This window comes from Sciurus vulgaris (assembly GCF_902686455.1).
Source record: "Sciurus vulgaris genome assembly, chromosome: 1".
Lineage (NCBI taxonomy): Eukaryota > Metazoa > Chordata > Mammalia > Rodentia > Sciuridae > Sciurus > Sciurus vulgaris.
Genome location: NC_136461.1, coordinates 132,461,567 through 132,482,714, shown reverse-complemented (window position 1 = coordinate 132,482,714; position 21,148 = coordinate 132,461,567). Strand labels below are relative to the sequence as shown.

The 21,148-nt window shown below is 36.8% G+C and overlaps 1 protein-coding gene across 13 annotated transcripts in view; it reads right to left on the bottom strand.

Moving 5' to 3' along the window:
• Positions 1–21,148, bottom strand: part of RP1 (RP1 axonemal microtubule associated) — a 322,403-nt gene that overhangs the window by 78,511 nt on the left and 222,744 nt on the right. For 9 of the 13 annotated variants that reach the window (XR_013763185.1, XR_013763186.1, XM_079136289.1 and 6 more), the window contains 3 exons: positions 14,841–14,899; positions 14,473–14,517; positions 745–908 (listed from right to left, as the gene is read on the bottom strand). Coding sequence is in view for 9 of the 13 variants with exons in the window: in XM_079136289.1 (XP_078992415.1) it covers positions 745–908; positions 14,473–14,517; positions 14,841–14,899 (268 nt within the window). In the remaining 4 variants the exon portion in view is untranslated. Of the gene's footprint in view, positions 1–744; positions 909–14,376; positions 14,900–15,033; positions 15,137–16,310; positions 16,474–21,148 lie in introns of those variants that run through there. The other 4 variants (XM_079136287.1, XR_013763187.1, XM_079136284.1 and 1 more) reach the window with 4 other exon arrangements.

Sequence of the window (21,148 nt, the reverse complement as noted above, 5' to 3'; positions counted from 1 at the left end):
TTGGGGTGAAGCGTGGTGATTGTTGCAAAACTCTGTGAATGTAGTGAACATCATGAATTGTACACTTAAATGGGTGAATGTTATGGTATGTAAATTATATCTCAACAAAGCTCTTTTAACAAAAAGATAAGAGCTGAGATAATTTCCACAGAGGCAGAGTCAGGTAACATAACTTTCAGGGGAGCTGAGAAATGTTAACTAGAAGATATTAAATGCTACATATGGCAGGAATAGACCGTAATTTGGTGTGTAATAGTGATTAATAACAACAAAGATTTATCATTTTTCCCTATGTCCTGGTAGGCAAGATACTCTATAAAGCAGACTCTTTTAAAAAGTAATTTGTAAAAATGAATCAAGAGTAATCCCAGTTCTCATTCCGTCATCAGGGTGCTTGTGTGAAATATGTAAGGATTCTAATAAGAACTTGGATGGATATTCGCAAACAAAAATACTCAGCTTGCTGGTAGGATTAGTAGTAAATTTTTCCACTTTAAACTCTCTAAAGTGTGTATATTTTTTTTTGCTTTTTTATGTGAATAAAAATGGGGAAGAAACTGAAATCTTGTATTATTATGATGACTACTGTTTCCCAACTCTCTCAGGATAGAAGTTTTCCATATAGCAAAAAAAATATATAATGCTCATGCAAGACCAACATAATGAAGTCATTCTCGAGTCCATTTTAGGGGACGTATACCATGATATATCTTAGCAAACAAGTTATAGCCTTGTTAGTCTTACCTTGAACATATCTGCACTGTTGGAGCTAAACAGCTGGTGTTTCCCAGATCCCAAAATAATAGGACCTGAACATCTTGCTTCTCCATAGACATAAAGGGATACTGTTGCCGTGGTGCCAGCATTTTCAAGTTCCCCAGTGACAACAGTTACCTTCCAGTCTCCATCTGCAAAGGAAAAAAGAAAGCAACATGAAGTTCTGAAGGAAAACTCTCTTAATATTAGGGAAATGTAGAAGTCTACTTAGGCTCCTTAGTTATGAAATAAATAGTTTGTAAAATCAAGAAGTACTAAAATAGTTGTTTTACATGAACCTCTGCTCTGGAAGTTAGCATATGCAATAGTTTTGGAAATATAGCATCTTAGTTGCAAAACAAATAGCTGTGGGCTCTCAAGAATAACAGATAGGGGCAAAACAGCTGAGTTGGAGGCAGTTAGCACTCTGGCTGAAAGATCTAGGAGTTTGTTGAGGTACCACTGTTGAATCTTTGGGTGGGGATGGAGTAGAATTGATGTATTAAAAGAAAGATAAACATCTGCACTGGTTGCCCGACTGGTAGAGGCCATTATCTATACCAGCAAAGAACTCTGTCAGGCTTGTATTAGTAGCACAGTTTGGTGATCCTAGAAGAACAGTGGTAAGGATGTAGAAGACCTTAAAATAAGCAAAAAAGAGCCAATTTTTTTTTGTTTGTTTGGTTTGGTTTGGTTTAGTTTTTCCCATGAAAAATTGCTGGAGTACCCTGAAAGTTGGAATGAACCAATGAGCAAGAGGGAAATTCTGTACAATATAAATAGGGTCTAGCAAAAAAGCTGAGCTTGTGGGGAGGAGGATGGAGAGAAAACGAATTGGGAATAAAAACTATGCATCACGTAAGCAGAATAGATAATTGAGCTTCCTGCCGCAGTGTAGCCAGGAGCACAGAAAGGTTGAGACAAGCTGAGCATGACAGAATACATCTTTTTAAAAGATCTATGTATTGTTCTATGATTGCTTTAGTTGGAAAGACAAATTGAGATTGCATTCATTTTAGCCTTTTGAGTATTTCTTTGGGAAACTCTAGCATCAAGCCCACAGCAGGAAACCCCTTCGGCACTGGGTCCACACCATACAGTCAAGCATAACAAGGATGCAGTTGTGCCTGCCAGAACGTTATGTAGGACATGCATCTCTGCACATCGCAGGCTACCCCTGGGGTGCAGGAGCCATTTGAAGACAACTTTATTGTTATTTTCAAAAGCTCCATAAATACATGCTGCCTTGTGTGTGATTTTCAAATTTACAAAATGTAGTTAAAACCTACCACCATTCTGGACACCTAAGTTCTCAGTAACTCCTCCACTAAGATGTTCATTTTTCCTTTTAATACATCAATTCTACTCCATTTCCCTGTCCGTATATCCATAGATATCCTCTGAAGACTTCTAACCAATTTGCTAAAACTTGCATCAAGTCAATCATACATAATGCTACATTTAACAATAAAGATGAAATTTAAGCCTCAGTACCAAAATACCAAAGAAACAGCAGAGCCCGAAGGGATGAGCTCTGCAATCTCTACTCTGTTGCCACTTTGCATTGAGGAACTTGGACTCAGGGAAAACAGAAATTGTGCATGCTTCAAACTATGATCCCATTGAGAACCCTGTAATGATCCTAATTCTCACCAAAAACCTTACACTTGTGCTTTGATGCATAATTCAAGAAGTTAAAGAAACTCTTTCCTTTTGTATGTCTCATTTCCTACTCCATTTTTGTCTCCTTACCCTGCCATCTGAGCCTGCACCAGAATTTTGATCTTGAGTTTATGTGTAGGTTTGAGTTCTTGTTCTAAAACAAAGACAAATAGCAAGAAGCCACTGGTTCATGTAATACTTTTGTGTTCCTCCTTTTTGGAACTAGCATGTCACCATGACATAAGCTTCAATGGTGGAATAGCTAATGAAATTTTTTGCAGTTATTTTTGTTAATTTTCAAGTTTCCCTGAGCATATTTTTTTCTTTTCTGCCACTAGGAAAAAAAAAGTCTGTTCCATAATTTCTACAATATACTTTTTAAAATCTGATCACTTAACCTCTCTAAGAATGTCACGCTATCTGAAATATAAAATGGGAACATTTGTAGAAAATAACAGAGAAACATTCTGAGTTTATATTTAAGTTAGAAGTTTCACTGTCCTGTGAAACAGTTTATTTATAATAGGGCTAAAAATATGTTTGCAGTCTTTGTTTTGCTTATATATGCGTCAAATCACAAGTATTTTTTATAATTTTCTAAAATTTTCTTCACCAAAAATAAAAATGAGTTCAGATATTTTGCCTATACAATCATCTCTTTTTTTCTTTCCTTGTAGGTACTATTTATCCCAAATATGCATGTCAAAAAATACTGTCATCTGTTTATCTCTTCAGAAAACAACATCTATTAACGCTCTCAAAGAATGGAAGAATGGAAATTCCATGTAACTGAAGTCTTAATATTTATTGTATATTTACCAATGTTCTCAAAAGTTTAAAAAATAGTTTGTTGGTTATGCAATGAGCCATTACTGACAATTTACTTTAGAATGCCCCACTTCATTCCCTTTTCATTGGCTCTCAAATTTAACCTGATACCATGGCTTCCATTTGAAGAAACCCTGCTGTAGAAAAGGGGATTTTTTTTTTATAATACATCCTAGGAGACTTATTTTCCTTTTGTGTTAAAAATACTCTAAAAGTAGTCTAGGTATATTCTATGATCTTCAAATATCCCACAATAAATTTAGATTTCTTCTCGATAATGAAATAAAATTGAATAGGAACTTCCATTTACACAGTGAAAAGTACGTGCTCTGTCATTTTCATTATCATGTAGCTGAGTGCAATCAATCAGTTCAGGTGTATTTGAACTAGAAAATCCTAAACTTCAGAATAGTCTGCCATGTCAACCATTGGAATTCAATTAATATTTGCAGAACAGCTGACTTATAGATATTAAACGTCCATGTTGTGCACAAGCATTGTGTTGAACATTCAAGAGACTTTAAATGCATATCACAATCAAATCAGACTTAACACAGTTTATAGAGCATACCTGAAACCAAGTTTGCTAATGATTCAATAGCAAGATACAGAGCAAACACTCTTCCTTTGGAGGTATCATAGACCAGGGATTGGCAAACTTTGGCCCTTGGATCAAATCTTGCCTGCTACCTGTTTTTGTAATTAAAATTTCACTGGAACAAAACCAGGATCATTTGTTTACATGTTGTCTATGGGTCTTCTCCCACCACAAAAAGAAACTTGATTCTTTTTTAGTTATATGTGACATTAGGATTCACTTTGACATAATTATAAGAGAATGGAATATAATTTGCTGTAATTCAGTCTCAAGTACTTCCCTTTTCCCTTCCTTTTTCCTCCCTCTCCCTCTTCCATTCCCTCTACTTTACTGATCCTTCTGCTACTTACTTAGTTTTTTTTTTTTTTTTTAAATTGGTGCCTTGTGGATATACATAATGGTGAAATTCATTCTGGTATATTCCCATCTGTACATAGGAAAGAGTATAACTAATAAAGAACCAACAGAAAAATAAAATAAAATTGGGAAAAAAAAAGAAAGAAAAAACAAAGAGTTGAGAAATTGCAACAAAGATCAAGTGGCCCACAAGGCCTAAAATGTATATTATCTGGCTCTTTATCATAAAAGTTTGTTGATTTCTCCCCTGGACCACCAATATGCCTCAGAATTGTCCTCTCTAGCCTGCATTTGAACCAGTGCTTCACAACAAAAAAGCACTTAATCCTACTGAGCTGAACACTTGAAAAGGATTAAAATGGCAAATTTTATGTTTTGTATTATTTCATCACAATCAAAAATAGTCACATCAAGGGGAAAAAATAAATATAATAAGAGAAACACATGACAAACAACAAAAAAGGGCTGGTTCAAATTTACGTTGTAAGGTTTAAGCAATGGACACAGAGCTATTAAATGTCACTGATTTCCCAGCTCATGTAACAGTCTCCAGTCATGTCCCATCAATACATAAATACCAGGTTAATTTACAATAGGCAACATAGATGGATCAGATATACTCTGCAGTGGAAGAAAAAAATAAGTCCTCATGATCTGCCAACCCATTTTCTTTTTTGCAAAGTGATCATTTTAGTGTGAGTGATCATTTTAGTTTAGGGTTTATTTCCCCTCTTGCTGAGTTCAGGCTGCCCTTGGTCAATACAATGCAGCAGAAGTCACATTCTTGGAGGCTAATCTGCCTGGGTCTGGAATGAATGAATACTTGAATGAATACTTTCCCTGGACCCTGGTCAAGCTGTGAAAAACTAAGGCATGGGGAGAGATGCCCATGTAAGTTTGTAACTTCAGTTCATCTCCCAGTCTCGCTGACTGACAGCATGGGCAATCCATCTCCGAAGTCCAGTCACATTCTCAGATGTCTGCGACTGCAGCACTAGCCAACTAAGATCACAGGAACTTATAAACTTTCAAAGAACAAATCACCTAGGAGCCACAGCAACCCACTGAAAGATGACAGATAATAGTAAAGCATTGTTTTAAGCTACTAAGTTTTGGGGTGATTTCTCATACAGAAATAGATAACTGGAACAGTTGTTGAGAGCATCTCACATATAAGTACTCTCCATTCTCTTTTTACTTATAATTACCATTAATGCTTTTATCAGCAGGTCTGGTTATTAGCACACAAGCAAAGGGATTTGACTGAAGCACCAATTCATGTGTCCAAAGTAAAGGATAAAATTAGGTCGCAGGCCTGTCATTAACCATTTCCTTCACAGTGGTTTTTTTTTTTTTTCTTTTTTATTATTAATTGGAAGTTCATTTTGATTGGAAGTTATTTTGGTAAATAAAATCACCACCATACCTAGTGAACTTCCTTAGCCCTTCTTTAGATTTTAACATGTTATCTTTACCCTATTCTATGCATTCTGCTACAGGGGTTGCATGTGTTTGACTTTACAGCCCAGAAAATTAACCCTGTTGTTGAATTTAGAAACATCTGTATCCAGACACATTTTCAGTTACTTGGCAACTACCCACGGAATACTCTGAGAAGCGCAGAGAGGATAGATGTAAATTAAGCTCTTACCATGTAATTGCTAGTATAGAATACTGAGGGGGGGAAAGCTCCTCGCAGCTGCCTGCCCTAAGTCACTGCAACACATAGTAAAAACTGTAGGCTGGCCATGCTTTGCGTGATGGCTTCTTGGACGGAAAACATGGCTCCAAAATGCTTTCCCTAACAAAGCAGCACCCAGGAAGTTGCAGGGAACATGAGAAAAACCAGTAGGCCTCTGCAGATTGCAACCTCTGACTCCCCGATTACAATCAGGGGTGGATCACCACAGACTAATGATATCAGTGTGTATACAACATCTGTTCGGGCTTATTGATGGAGAGGTTGAGTGTAGTGGTGAGGGAAAGGTGGAGAACTGTGGGCAACTTTTGAGAGGAGCCCTAAAGTTAACTAGATCCACCCCCACAAGTCCCTCCAAGGTTTCTCCAGACTCTAGGTGGTGAATCAACCACACTCTGCTCAGTGAAAGAGGTCAGGATAATAAAACTTTCTGCAACATTAGATGGACATTACTTAGAAACATTACCACTACTTACAGATAAACATGCCTAGCAAAAGTTTTCTTCTACTCTTCTCATATACTAATGCCCACTTCCCAAATACCCACCACAAAGCACCCTCTGGCCTCACTGGAGCCTCCCTCTCACACCATGAACTACCTTGTCACATCTTCCAGCCATTCTGAATGATTCTTTCTACCTTTAGGACTTTGCCAAAATCCGTGCGCTGTGATATCCCCTTCCCTCCCTTCCCATCTAGTGAACTCCTTATGTTTGCAGGCTCAGCCCAAAGGTCACCTCCTCTAGGCAGCTTTTTCAAACATCCCCTCTTCTGTAACCAGAACAAACCACTCTCTGCTTTGTAACTCTCTTGGATCCTTGTGTACTTCAATCTTTAGCTGTGCAAATAACTGTCTCCGCAGATCAGGACCCTCCCACCCCTCTCTACCCGCGCAGATTGCAGGCCCCTTCAAGGACAAGTTCTCATATTAGTGTGTCTGTGTCTCCAGTGCCTCATACAGTAAGCACATAGCAAGTGAATAAATGATTTATAAAACATTGTGGAATCTGTTAAGGAGTATTCTGAAAAGCAAAAACTGCTTGCTTAAGGAAGGATATTCAAGGTATCATTAAGACTGTTTCAGCACAATGCATAACTATTTCTTAATTAACAAAGAACAAGTCCTTCAGAGGCTGTGTTGTGTGTCATGACAAAGCACAGACATTATTTGTCTCATGATTGGTCTTATTATTAGCACAAAGATAATGGAAACAATATTGGCCTTGTATCACCCCCATTTTGAAGGACATGTAAATATATTTCAATGAGATTTAGCAAAATACTGCAAACAAGACAGGTTATTACTTTATTCTAATTTTCAATAATTTTATCTCTTAATAAATCTATGTATCTAAACTCACAAGCCCTTCAAAATACAACCTTATAAGAGGATCATGAGATTTTTTAAAATTTTTAAGTACTTTACAAATATTTTTATTTTTTCAAAAGACAAATATCATTAATCCTATTATACATGTAAAGCAATAGAGAAATTATGGGCTGACTACCACAGGAGCTGGGATAAACTTGACACAGAATTAGAAAGAGTTATGATTCCTAGAATAAAATTGTTTAAAACAATGCTCAATTTTCTCTACTCTAAATTCAGAAAATAACCATAAAACATTATCAGAAAGGAATCTATTACATATTTTAGTTCAGTATTAGTTTAGGGTGAATCTCTTGTCATTCCTGTGATTCAGTTTATTAGTTATTGTTGTTTAATGGGGTAAATGATATCCCACTTTATAGCGCTGAAGGAAAAGACTAAAAAAAGTGGTAGAGAGAGACAATGGGTGGGATGTATGCCTGTTCCAGTCCAAATGCATGCATGGAAGGTCTGTAGCAGCTAGGTGAGGTTGGTGGTACATTCCTGTAACCCCAGCAACTGGGAAGGCTAAGAAAGGAGGATCACAAGTTTGAGGCCAGCCTCAGAAACTTAGTGAGACACTGTCTCAAAATTAAAAAAAAAAAAAAAAAATTAAAGGTATGGGGAATGTATCTCAGTGGTAGAGCACACCAGGTTCATTCCTCAGTACTGCAAAAAATTTTTAAGTTTTAAAAAGATTACTTAGAGGGACTTCATCCAGAGAGCCAGGGTGCTCAAAATTGGGATATACTGAAAAACAAAGTTTAAAAACTAACATTAGTTGGGCACCTAAGACCTAGAAGACACTTTTCAAGGTGCTTTGTGGATATTATTTTATCTAATCCTCACAGCGACCCTAAGAGACAGTTTTTAGTATTGCCTATGTTCCATAGGAAAGAAATTGAAGCACAGGAAAAATCCAGCATATTCCCCAACCTATGTAGGAAGTAGATGGTGCAGTCCAGATTCACAATCTGCACTGTTAGCCAGGATATCCAGTGGCCTCCCTGCAGGTTGGAGCCTACTACTGAGGTAGGATGACTAGGCTTCAATGTGGTTTATCACTTACACCCTGCTTGTGTCTAGTTCCCTCAGCTCCGTTTCAAATCTTGATCCTTGTGATGGAAAATAGCATGGTAGTTAAATACCAAATTTCTACCAAGTGCCCCAGGTTCCCAGTGACCATTTCAACCCAGAGCCAGGTTCTCAGCAATAGCAGTTCTACCTTGTCCTTACCCCAAATTCCCTTGATATTTGCTGTCCATCTCCTTTTCCTTTTTTCATCATCCACTTTTCCTTGGCTCATATGGAAATCCTTATTTGCCTTTCTTTGGATATATGCTAACAATTCTTAAATACTTTGTGCTCCATCCTACTCAGTTATCAACTTTCAGAACCACATTACAGTGTTCTGGTCATTAGGGTAACTACTCATGATCCTCCACATATTTATAATCCAACTCTTGACCTATGTATTCAGGCCTACATGAACTACTCAGTTCTACTACTAGAGTAATCTATTGCTGCATAATAAAACATCCTAAAACTCAGTGACTTAAAACAACAATCTCTTTTGCCAATGAATCTTCAGTTCAAATTAGACTTGGCCACAAAGGCTCATCTCTGCTCCACAGTGTCAACTAGGGCAATTTGACTGGGAACAAGATCATCTGCTTCCAAGGTGGTTCTTATGTTACTGGCATGTTGGTGCTGGCTGCTGAGCAAAAGCTCACCCGGGGCTCAGAACAATGACCTTTGTGTCTTCCAACCTCCCCAAGTGATCTGTGCTTCTTCAGCGTATGGTGACTGGGTTCCCAAGACCAACATCTGCAGAAAGCAAGGCAGGCAGATGTGGGATCATATTTAATGATACAAAAGTGAAGAGCAAAAATGACAATAGGATCATTTCTGCTATGCACTAGTAGACAAGACAGACTCAAAGATCTGCCCTGGTTGATTCTATCTTTTGATATGGGATTGGCAAGTTTCTGAAAGAGCACAGGGGACAGAACATGATGTTGCTATAACAGACATTTTTAGAAAACAAGATCTGCTAAGTCTACCTTCTCAGACTTGCCCCACCTCTACACTCCTCAGCCCACTTTACCCAGAGAACTCTCTCTCTAGGTCAGTGCTTATCAATTGAGGGTGATTTTGTCTTTTGGGGACATTTGGTAATGTCTGAAAACATTGTTTTTTTGTCCACCACTGGGTGTGTATGAAATTGGCATTTAGTGGGTAGAAGCTAGGTCTGCTGCTAACCATCCTGTGATGTTTGTGAGGTTTTTAACAGTTCCCCCACAACAGAGCTATTTGGCTAAAATTCCAATGGTCCCAAAGTGAGAAATTTTGCTTTAATTCATTCTGATTGAATAATTATATTTAACTCGAAACCATACCATGTTTTTGGTGAGTTATCTGTAAATGCAAATTTGTTGAGGAATGAATTGCTTGTGGCAGTATTTCTCTATGGCTGTGTATGTTCTAAAGATGCTGAGAATCTAGTATTACTGTTTCAATGTCAGTCTATTCATTCCATTGCTATGTTGAATTGTGGGTATTCTGTCTGAGACGGGGAAAGGTATGAACCAATGTTTAGAGTCAATGTAGCATAAATGAAAATTCAAATACTAGCTATTAAATGTCAGGAGAAAATAAAACAAAAGACATACTGAGGCTGAGACAGCACCACATCATCCTACTGGTTGCTCAGTGAACTCTTCCTGGCATATGCATGTCAAAGGGTTAGATACCAAATAGGAGACATAGCAAACATCTGCCCTCTGCTGGGGAGAGTTCTTCTGGGTTCCCTTTTTCCCCTTCTGAGTCCAAACTCTTTCACACTTCAGCTTCTCTTTTCCCATTTAGCTGCATGGAATTTGCCAACCCAGTTCCAGGTTCTGCACTTGGGGAAGGATAGGACAGTCTAGAGATGGTTGCTCTGGTGCCTTAATTTCACACATCTGAGACGCTGACCTCTCAGGACCTCCCAGGCTTTCAGTCATCCACAGAATATCTTTATTGGCAAGAAATGCCACTGACCCAACAGGCAGAAGACTCAAATGCAGGAGGTAGGGCAACCTGATCATTATCCTGATCACTACAGACAAGTGTACCCTAAATGTTTCAGAGCAGGGGCAATTCAAAGCATCTATATTTTATTTCAAATGCATAATGGTGGTTAAGGATATTTTATGTTCTTAATTATATTTGATTGATACTACTCATTAAATTTAATTTTCTTTCCTTGAGCAGACACTGTTTGGGTAGTGAGGCTAGTCGAACATGGTTGGGCAAATAGAATTGAGAGGAGAAAATATTTTAATCATCTTTACCACAGATAATCTACCAAACTGCTAATAATCATGCTATAAAGAATTACCACTGCCTGTAAATAAATGGGTAAATGCTCCAAGAATTTTAAATTCCCTCAAGTCAGAAATCCTTGAACATAGGTAAGAAGTAGTTTAGTACTATGGTTAAGGGCTGAATTCCAATACAGTTCTTTCACTTACAAACTGCTAAACTTGGACAGAAGTTTAGATTTCTGAACAAGTTTTCTGCCATGGCATTTTTAAAGCCCCTCCCCATAACACAACTAGATTTTGGAGAAATTAACAAGAAATGTCAAAGTTCCCTTTTGAAGAAGGTTAAGAGATTCCCCACTGCCAAATAACAACAATAATAATAACAACTATGAAAAAGACTATGAGCATAAACTGAGTCATTAGTATTCAGCCAAGAAGAAGGCTCAGTGTTGTGACTATAATGATGCCAAGGCCGCAGGTCAGAACAGGAGAGCCTGGCCCACACAAGAGTGGGAACTGGACCTGAATTCGTGAAATAAGTCACAAGGGATGATAACCTAAGCCAAAAATTGGCCTCCAAGTAAACTGCAACAAAGGAAGCTTATCAAAAACCCAATCTGTCTCTGTAAATATTCTGAAATTGAAAAAAAAAGATTAATATGGAAAACAACAATAACAATTACAACCTCTCCTGACAATTAAAAACATCCTTTACCTAAAATCAGCAAACTACAGTAACACAGCCACATCAATGTTTATAGCAACTCACAGTTCACAATAGCTAGATTGTGGAACTAACCTAGATGCCCTTCAACAGATGAATGGATAAAGAAACTCTGGTATATATACACAATGGAATACTATTCAGTCATAAAGAAGAAGAATATTATGGTATTTGCAAATAAATGGATGGAATTGGAGAATATCATGCTAAGTGAAATAAGCCAAGCCCAAAAAACCAAGGGCTGAATGTATTCCCTGATAACTGGAAGATGATATATAATGGGGGTGGGGGCAGGGAATGAGAGAATAAAGGAGGAACCTTAGGATATGTAGAAGGAAATGAGAGGGAGGATGGTATGAAAAATGGTGGAATGAGACAGACATCATTACCCTATGTACATGTATGATTGCACGAATGGTATGAATCTACATTGTGTACAATGAATTATGTACCCCATTTGTGTACAGTGAATCAAAATGCAGTCTGTTAAAAATTAAAAGCTAAATAAAAAATAATAATAATACTAATAAAAATCCTTTCACTTGGGTCTGGAACAAGGCTGAAAGCTAAAGAACTAAAAATCTAGCTTAATAAGCTAGAAAAAATAACACAACAAAATAAGTCCAAAGACATGGAAGATACATGCTCACACATTTATATTGCTAATGACTGGAAGCAGTTAAAAGCAGTTACTATAAAGAAAAAAACAGTCCAGATTCTGAAGATAAACTACAAAACTACTTGCAGTCAAATTCTAAGTCTGCCATATGACACCTGTGTAACTTTAGGCAATAAAAACAAAAAACAAACAAACAAAAAAAAACCAGAATTTGAACCCCCAAAAAGCACCTCCCAGGTCCTTTAATGATACTACATACCTCATAGGTGTGTGAAGATCAAATAAAATTGATTTAGCACAAACACTTAAGTTACACAGATCTAGCTAAAACATTTAGAGTATGTAGTAATTCCTGGATATATTCAGTATTAATGTTACCATTACTGCTTGTATTTCACATTGTACCAGGGACCTCTGTAGAAGATTAAATCAAGAAAAGATGTCATTTTTAATAGATGAGATGACTGTCTTTACAGATCATTCAAAAAGTATTATGAGAAAATTTATTAGAATTAGTTTATTATAGAATATAAATTTATCAGAATTAATGGGAGAGTTCAGCAGAGTAGCAAGATGTAATTGCAAAATGCAGAAGGCATTGCTAACATGAAATTCAATTCAGTGATGCATATTAAAATACCAACTCATGGTGGCACGTGCCTTTAATCCCAGTGGCTGGGGACTGAGGCAGGAGGATTGCAAGTTCAAAGCCAGCCTCAGGAACTTAACAAGGCCCTAAGAAACTTAGCACCACCATGTCTCTAAATAAAATTTTTAAAAATGACTGGGGTGTGGTTCAGTGGATAAGCACCCCTGGGTTCAATCCCTGGTACCAAAAAAATAATAATAATAATTAAGCAGTAGCTCAGTAACTCCAGTTAGTTTTACTATGAAGAATGATTTTATCTATACGAATTATAAATATTCAGGGTTTTGAGTGTGATTCAATGAACTATGATACATAATTTTATTTAGTGTCTATTACCTCAACATGAGGTTACCATAAGTTCAGTTGATTCTTTCTTTGTTCCCTCCACTCTTAAACTGAAATAGCATTTAAGTCTTTGTCTCTACCCCAACTGTCTAGAAAGACATGAATGACATAAACATGCTTCATATACTTTCAAAATCTGCAACTCATGCTTGCTTTCAACACTCTAAACCACCATGTAACCCTGCTCCAACCGATTGCAGCACTTAACCTCCCCAGGTTCTTTCCACACCATAAATTAGCTCATTCCCATAACTGTGAGACTACTAATGTATTTCAAGAATCACATCCCAAGACGTATTAAAGAAAATATTCTTCAGAGTTTAAAAATGAAATAAAAAAAAAAAAAAAAAATAAGAGATCCATTCACAGACAATGATAGTGTCTTCTGAACCAAGGCCTGTGACTAGTCCACTTTTGTATTACAAGAAATGGACATTTTAATGAGGTAAAAAAAATAAACTAAGGCAACAAAAATAATTACAAGAAAACAGTAAGAATATTTTATTTTAATCAAAATTACACTTGATGAAGTAGATCTAACCAACTCCTAGGTAAACACCTCTCCTGTAAAATTCAACTTCATTATGATCAGCATCACAGACATTGATTACATAGCTGACATTACTGATGAAGGACTTTGGACATTTCCAGTCTCAATTATAATCTTTAATTTAAAATTATTAGTCTTTGTTACTCACATATACCCACCAAGTTCTGGAAGTAATGGATAATTATTTCTACTTAGAATACCATGCAATTTTAAGCATTTTTTTCAAAGGTTTATTATAAAATACAGATCTTTAAAGGTCCCTTAAAATTACTGAGGGATTCTGGAACATTAGTAAACTTATTCCTATACTAACAGCCATATATACGTACAAACCTTTCCTTATAAAATAAACAACAAAGTAAAATGGAAGCTGAAATACATTTTCTAATATAAGTAAATATAAATGTTAGTTTTAAGCTAGTTGTCACAGTGAACATCAGCTATCCTAACCAATAAAAAGACTTAAAGAATATAATAATATTAGTACTGAATCCTGCATAATTTCAAATTACTGAACAAAGTTTACATATTTTTAAAAACAAAGGTTTATTAATCTGGTATGCATAATAGTAATCTGTATTCATCCATCTCATTCAAATCAACTTCAAAATGTAAACATATTAATAACACAATTGCAGATCAATTTGAAGATGATCTAATAGAAAAAGCTAATCACAAAAGACTTTAAAAAGAAAACTTAGTAACCAATAGGCAAAACAATAAAAAGTACAATTAACAGAAATTAATCATTTAGAAAATGATTATTTTCCTTATATATTTAAATTATTGACGGGACACATAGAGGAAAAAAAGCATTTGGAGTTAAAGTTGCTCATGTTAGTTTTTTTATATAAATCAAACTATGATCTAATGCTTATTCCTGCATTCATTTAAAGTATTTTTTAATCGATAGTTTAAATTCAATAAGAATGTAACATAAAAATATGCAAGGCAGGTAATCTGGAAACAGAAATAGATTAAAAGATGAAAAGTGACAACAACATTTACCATTTGCTTCCTCTTGTATTTTAGGTTGATGATTTATTTGCATTTCTGCAAAAATAAAAGTGAAGTGCAGTTAATAATAGATCTGTCTGATGACATTATAAGTGGGGGAAATAGGAAGTGTGAGTTTAACTCTTCAACAGTGGCAAATCCTTAGGTTGATTTTTTAACAAAGAGTAAAGCATGTAACATTAACAAGACACATTTTTACATGGATTTTCACTGCAAGAAACACTCTATGAATCTTATACAAAATGTAAACTAGCAAAGGGGGATATTCTGGGGGCAATGGGGGAAATCATCTTCCATGATGTCCAGATGTACAAAATCATCTTGTACTTTCTTCTACTGATGGTGTCATTAATCCTCACCTTGAAGATAAAGTTCAATTTCTGAATGAATTATGCCCTGAGACATGAAGGGAAGCCATCTAAAGAAAAGGGGGGCGGGAAGAGAAGAAAACAGAAAATAATTTTTTATCTTATTGATTTTTACAATAAGCTTGATTTTGCATTGATTTTGCACATTGGAAGGTAACTACAACCTGTTATCCAACCTGCTACATACTCATCACTGTGATAAGAATGACATTGCGACTGTGGCTTGAAGCATAAGATATACCCCAGATTTAATGTCCACAATCAACAGCATGTAAACGCCATTAGGGCTGCAACAGAGCATGCAAAAGACCAAGTTAGACCAGGGGCAAGGATGGGTTTAAGATTTTGTACAGTCCCTGGGCCAGCCTGTGTGACCTGACCATTGATTGGAGGGCAACTTGTTATGGAAAAAATAAATTGCACCACTTTAATCTTTCCTCTATAGAAGTCTCTATCTTGATTTCACATAGCTTCCTCTAAAATTTCTTCCTCAGTGTCTGCAAAAATAATCATAGTACCTGGTGAAAATCTCACCAACTCAGAAAATGTGCTTAGGGTAAGTATAAGCTCATACTGGTAACTTCCCCCTAAATCAGCCAAACTTCTGTGTTAGAAGTGCCCTCTTGCAGAAATACTCAAGACTGGAGTCAGAAAACGAACTTTCTAATCTTTCCTTTGTTAATTTTTTCCCAGATGTTGGGAATTGAACCCAGGGCCTTGTGCATGCTAGGTAAACACTGTACCACTGAGCTACAACCCCAGCCTCTTTTACTTTGAGGCAGTGTCTCAATAAATTGCTCAGGATGGCCTCCAACTTGTGATCCTTCTACCTCAACCTCCCAAGAGTTGGGATCATAGACAAGTGCCACTGGGTCCCACTACAATATTAACCTCCTTAGTTTGTTTGACTAAATTACTTGCCTCATAGAAACAGAGTGAAGTGGAAATTAAAGTACCTCATATATGCCAGACACTTTGCTATGTGCTGGGCTACAAGAACAACAAGGTAGGGAACCTGACCTGGAGGAGCTTCCAAGTAAAGAAAGGGAACTGGCATGTAAAGATACAAATGCAATGAACTGTGGTGCGTGGTGGAAGAAATAATAACAGAAAATAATAGCAGAAAAGGAGACTAGCCAGCACTTAATGGCAGGAATGGGAAAGTGCAAAGGAATGAAGAACAAAAAGAGTTCAACAAAGAGGATACTTGAGCTGAAGGTGGCAAACAAGAGGCCAGAAAGGGCACAATCAAGGGAGAGCAGTGTTGGCTGAGGTAAGAGGATCCCATGGGATCCCATGTAGCTAAAGTACAGGAGGCTACTGGACAAGACAGGCTGTGGGGTGAGTGTGCAGGGAGGTGTAGGTGGTGTGGGGCTTACTTATGGGGAGATATCTGAGAATGTTAAGGAACTAAGAAGCAGAGCTATAGGGGCAACTCTACCACACTAGCCGTGAAATTACCAGATGATGGTCAGATATGGGATGTGAAGGTATGGAGTGAGCTCCTGCAGTCCCACCCAGTAGTCAGGATGGCTCAACTCTGCAGTTTTCAAAAGTGTCAAGAGATCTCATTTCCTTCTCACCACTGCAGATCACAGTGTGCTTTCTCTTCCTCCTCTGGAATCTAATGACACATACAATTTATTATATACATGTAGTTAGTCCCTAATTCTTCAGTCTTGTTTACTAGTTGGTTTCTATTCATATATCCCATCTTTCTAGCTAGAATATTTCTATAAAGAGTTTATAAATCAGAATAAAGGCCATTAGCTTTATGCTTAAGAATACAAGTTCTGGATTTAATATGAAGCCAGACTATCTAACTTTAAAACCTATTAGGTGTACAATCTTAACCCATATTCCTGATCTCTTTAAGTTCCAGTTTTCTAATTTATAACTTATAGATAATAATACCTACACAATAAGAATACAGAGCCAAATACATGTAAACTTATTATTATGGTTTCTAACATGTAATAAATGTCAGTTACTACTATTTTCTCATTGCACAACATAGTACCTTGTACATAGTTGGCATTATAGCAAATATATTTGAGGTGACTTTCAGTTAGTCAACAATGATCCCTCCTTTTTCAGATATGTTGTAGAGAGATAGACCTTGGGTAGTAATGTTTGTGACAGGGGACCTGGCTTTCCTCCTACTTGTATGAAAAAGGAAGAGACACCTAACCCAGACTTAGTCAATCAGATGTTCTCTCTTAATATTGTGACCCAAAAGGTAGAGAAACAACATGGAAGCTCCACACTGTTGTTGAGAAAAATTGGCACTACAGAACCCAAAGTCAGTCACAAGCCAAAGCTATGGGTGAAAAGAACCTTCCAGAAGAAAATGGTCTACAAAAAGAAAGATGGAGATTTTTGATGAAGAGGCAGCTTGACAATCTAGAGAGTAAGTGACTCTTTGATGGCTTTCGGGTTTGTAATGTCCAGTTTTTTTGTTTTTTTTTTTTTTCCAGCTTTATTTCCTACTTTCATTAGAGCCACCTTTAAAATTGTCCTTTCTAAAACTGGCTGTAGTGAATTTTTCATTCTTGCAATCAAACCAGAGTTTATTGACTAGTTGAAATTTTCCAAAAAATCATGCTGTCTTGTCCTGTCTCTTATGTAGCTCATTCCCAAAAAATCTATTCTACATTTTTTTTCTTTTTTCAGAAGATACTAGATGAAGCAATGCTATGACACTCAAAGCTACAGAGATAGTAGAATACTAGGTACCTATTAAAAATGATTCCCTCTTGATTACTCTAGTCTGAGATTTCTTACGTAGATGTACTTCAATTGATGAATGGATAAAGAAACTGTGGTATATATATATACAATGGAATATTACTCAGCCATAAAGAATAATAAAATTATGCCATTTGCAAGCAAATGGATGAAACTGAAGAATATCATGCTGAGATAAGCCAATCTCAAAAAACCAAAGGAAGAATGATCTCACTGATAAGCGGATGATGACTCATAATGGGGGTGGGAGGGGCAAGAATGGAGGAAGGAGGGACTGTATAGAGGGAAAAGAGGGGTGGGAGAGGTGGGGGGAAGGGAAAAAATAACAAAATGAATCAAACAACATTACCCTATGTAAATGTATGATTACACAGATGGTACGCCTTTACTCCATGTACAGAGAAACAACATGTATCCCATTTGTTTACAATAAAAATAAATTTTAAAAAAATCTTGAAGTCATGAAACTATCTTTAATTTCCTTTAGTGACCATCATTTCTATTTTTTAAAAAACAATTGTTTAATATTGCCATTATGTCTTTACTACTGAATCATTTTTTTCAAATTTGAACCATTTTTAATGAAGAGAACAAGATGGATTTTAGTTGCCCTAGATGACAGTGTTAGCAGCATGTACCTATTTTCTTCTATATATAGGTTTTCACATACCTGCCCAGGCATGTGTCCAAGCCCATCCTTTTGTATTTTAATTTCTACACCAAATGTCCTGCAAGAAACCAAAAAGAAAAAAAGAAAGAGAGAAACAAAGCCAAAGAGAACTAGCCAAGGTTAGCAGTTAAAGACTGAGCACTCTGAGGACTGTATTTCTGTACTAGGACATTAGACCCCAGCAGATGGGAGAATGAGAGCGGTATCCTTGAAAGAAACAATGGTGATATGAAAAGAAAAGAAAAAAAAGGCAAGGAGAAGCTAGTTTATCCAAGAACAACATGTATATTATGCAGTCATCAGCAAAAGAATGCCTCAGACCCCCAGAATCACCAGGGGGCTCCCTGTCACTGTCTCACCCAGGAAGCACAAGAAAATTTTCTAAGTCTTACAAGATTTATAGTAAACAAGCCAAAGAATGTGTTTGAGTGGTCCTACCCTAAAACATGTGGGAAGGGGCTTGGAAAGGCAAGGGCTGATATAGGTTAGACATCAGAACATCTAAGGTACATTTTAGGTAGGGCAACAACTCACCCACATTGAAGATGGTGGAAGAAACACTTGAAGGTGCTACGTCTCCACCCCCATCCTGAAAAACGAGCAAGACTCATCCCTGCGCCTCATTCTGTCAGTTTCCCACCATCACTACTTGTCATTTTCGCACCAAGGAATGGCTCAAACTGACAAAGAAGAGCACAGAAATCTGCAGCAGCACAAATACATGCTCAGAATAGCAAGAAATGATTAATAGTGGCCTCTTTCAGGAAAAAAAAAATCAGTAAAGTTAAATGATTGCTCACTGTCTCATGATAATTTTTATTCTGTTCTCCCTATAGAAATAGTATTTTAGATTTCTGTACTTGATCAAAATTTCTACATCCCTTTTTGTCTGTATTATTCATCATTTCCCCCTATTTCCCAGAAAAGGAAAAATGTAACCTTTTGTACATAGGTTAATTATTTTTAATGAGGCATCTGAGGCGGTTATAGAAGGAACTCATGTAAAGACTAGGTGACCTCTAAGTTTTCTTCCAACTTGAGATTTCATTATACTTTTCCTTCCTTCCTTTCTTCCATTCTTCCTTCCTTTTCTTTTCTTTCTTCCTTCCCCTGTTTTTCTGTAAATATTGGTCAAATCCCTTCTTGCTACAAGAAACCATACTGGACAATTAAAAAAGGAATATATGAGACCCTACCCTTAAGAAGTACCTGAGAAAAACACACTCAACATGACAATAGATGATATTATATGGCAAATGTTGCATAGATGTCTAATTCGAGCCTTGGAATATTTTAAAGAGAATAAAGATGAGCAAAGAAAGTGTCATAGAATGGATAGAGGTTTGACTTGGGCCTTGAAGAATAAAGATTTCAATAAGCAGAGGAAAAAAAATAAAATGAACTTAGTCACATGATGTAAGATAGTACCAACATCCTGGAAGTAAGTAAGTAAAAGGCACTTTTACTGGAGAGAATTGAAAAAGAAGACTGAAAAGCTCAATGGCCAAGGGTGGTGGTGTAATTCATTTTTTTAACTTCTTACTACAAACTAACACCTTCATTCAGAACTGGCAAAGGTGTAAGTTCCCTTGCCTACTGTACTGAAGCAAAAGAAAGGTGCTGTTTCAACAGGGATGTCCCTGATTATATTCCTGTCCTTTTCCACAAATAATACACTCAGTAATAATCTGTATGGGACTTAGTTTATGACATAGTCATTGATTCACTTATTTAATACACACTTCTTAAGCATTCACTGTGTTCTGTTTGTCCTGTAGATAATGAAGGTCTTTGGTTATAACCTGTTAAGGTCATGGGCCTTCATGCATAATATTCTTGAAATAACCACCAGAGTTGGCACAAGACAATAAAGCAAGAAAAGTGCTTCATGACTAATGATGGAGTGACATCAGTCTTGCAGAAGTTCAAGAATTTTACACATCAAGATGCGGCCTTGAAGCTTCAGTAATGGAGCAGTAGAAAACATGACACTCCCTGACAGACAGCCAGGGTGGGATGTCACCATCATTTGCTTGAAATTTTACATCACTGGATTTTTTTAAAAATGCCTGTGCCATTCAAAGAATAATTCTCTGGCTCTTTGTTATCATTAACACTTAAAATGGGAATTAAATAATCTCTTTGTTTATATGTGTCTTAGAAAGATTAAGACATAGTTAAACCTTTTAGATTTCATTACCTAATTCCAAATTCATCCTTTACTGTGCTTCCCTTAGGTTATACTGTCTTGGTTAGTACATGCCTATTGGTTCAATTAATACACATGTGAATTTAACCTATTCCAAGAACTATGGTAGGAATCAAAAGTAAAAATATAAAACAGACATGAGGGAAAGTCTACTGAAAGTTGGAGATGTAGGGCAGACAAAAAAACACACACATCTAATTCATTATAGTAAGCCCTGAATTATCATCACGTGCCTTGCAAAAGATGTACAAGGAAGTGACTTCTCCACCTCGAAGCTTCAGGAAAGACTTCTTGGCCGAAGTGAGACAGTTTTTGTCAGTTCACCAATGCATATAGTAGCAAGTGCCTATAGGACTCCAAGCATCAGGGAAGGTTCAAGACAGGTGAGCTCAGAGAGGATAGCACCAGCTGAGAACATACTGAAGACCAAGAACAGAGAAGAGCCCTGTCGTCCAGGACCTGGTGTGGCCATGGTCCTGCTCTGTGGTCAAGGCTGGCTTTAGCTGCCATGGAGTCCTATGTATATAAGGAAGGCTTCTTGGACCTCCCCTGCCCTAGGCTACCTCGTTTGCCCACAGGGACTCACAGTTATTTTAGCTGAACCTCAGTCTCTTTTTTAAGAATTTGTAAGAGTTGCTGAGGACTCTGTGTCCCTGAAGTTGGCATTCCACC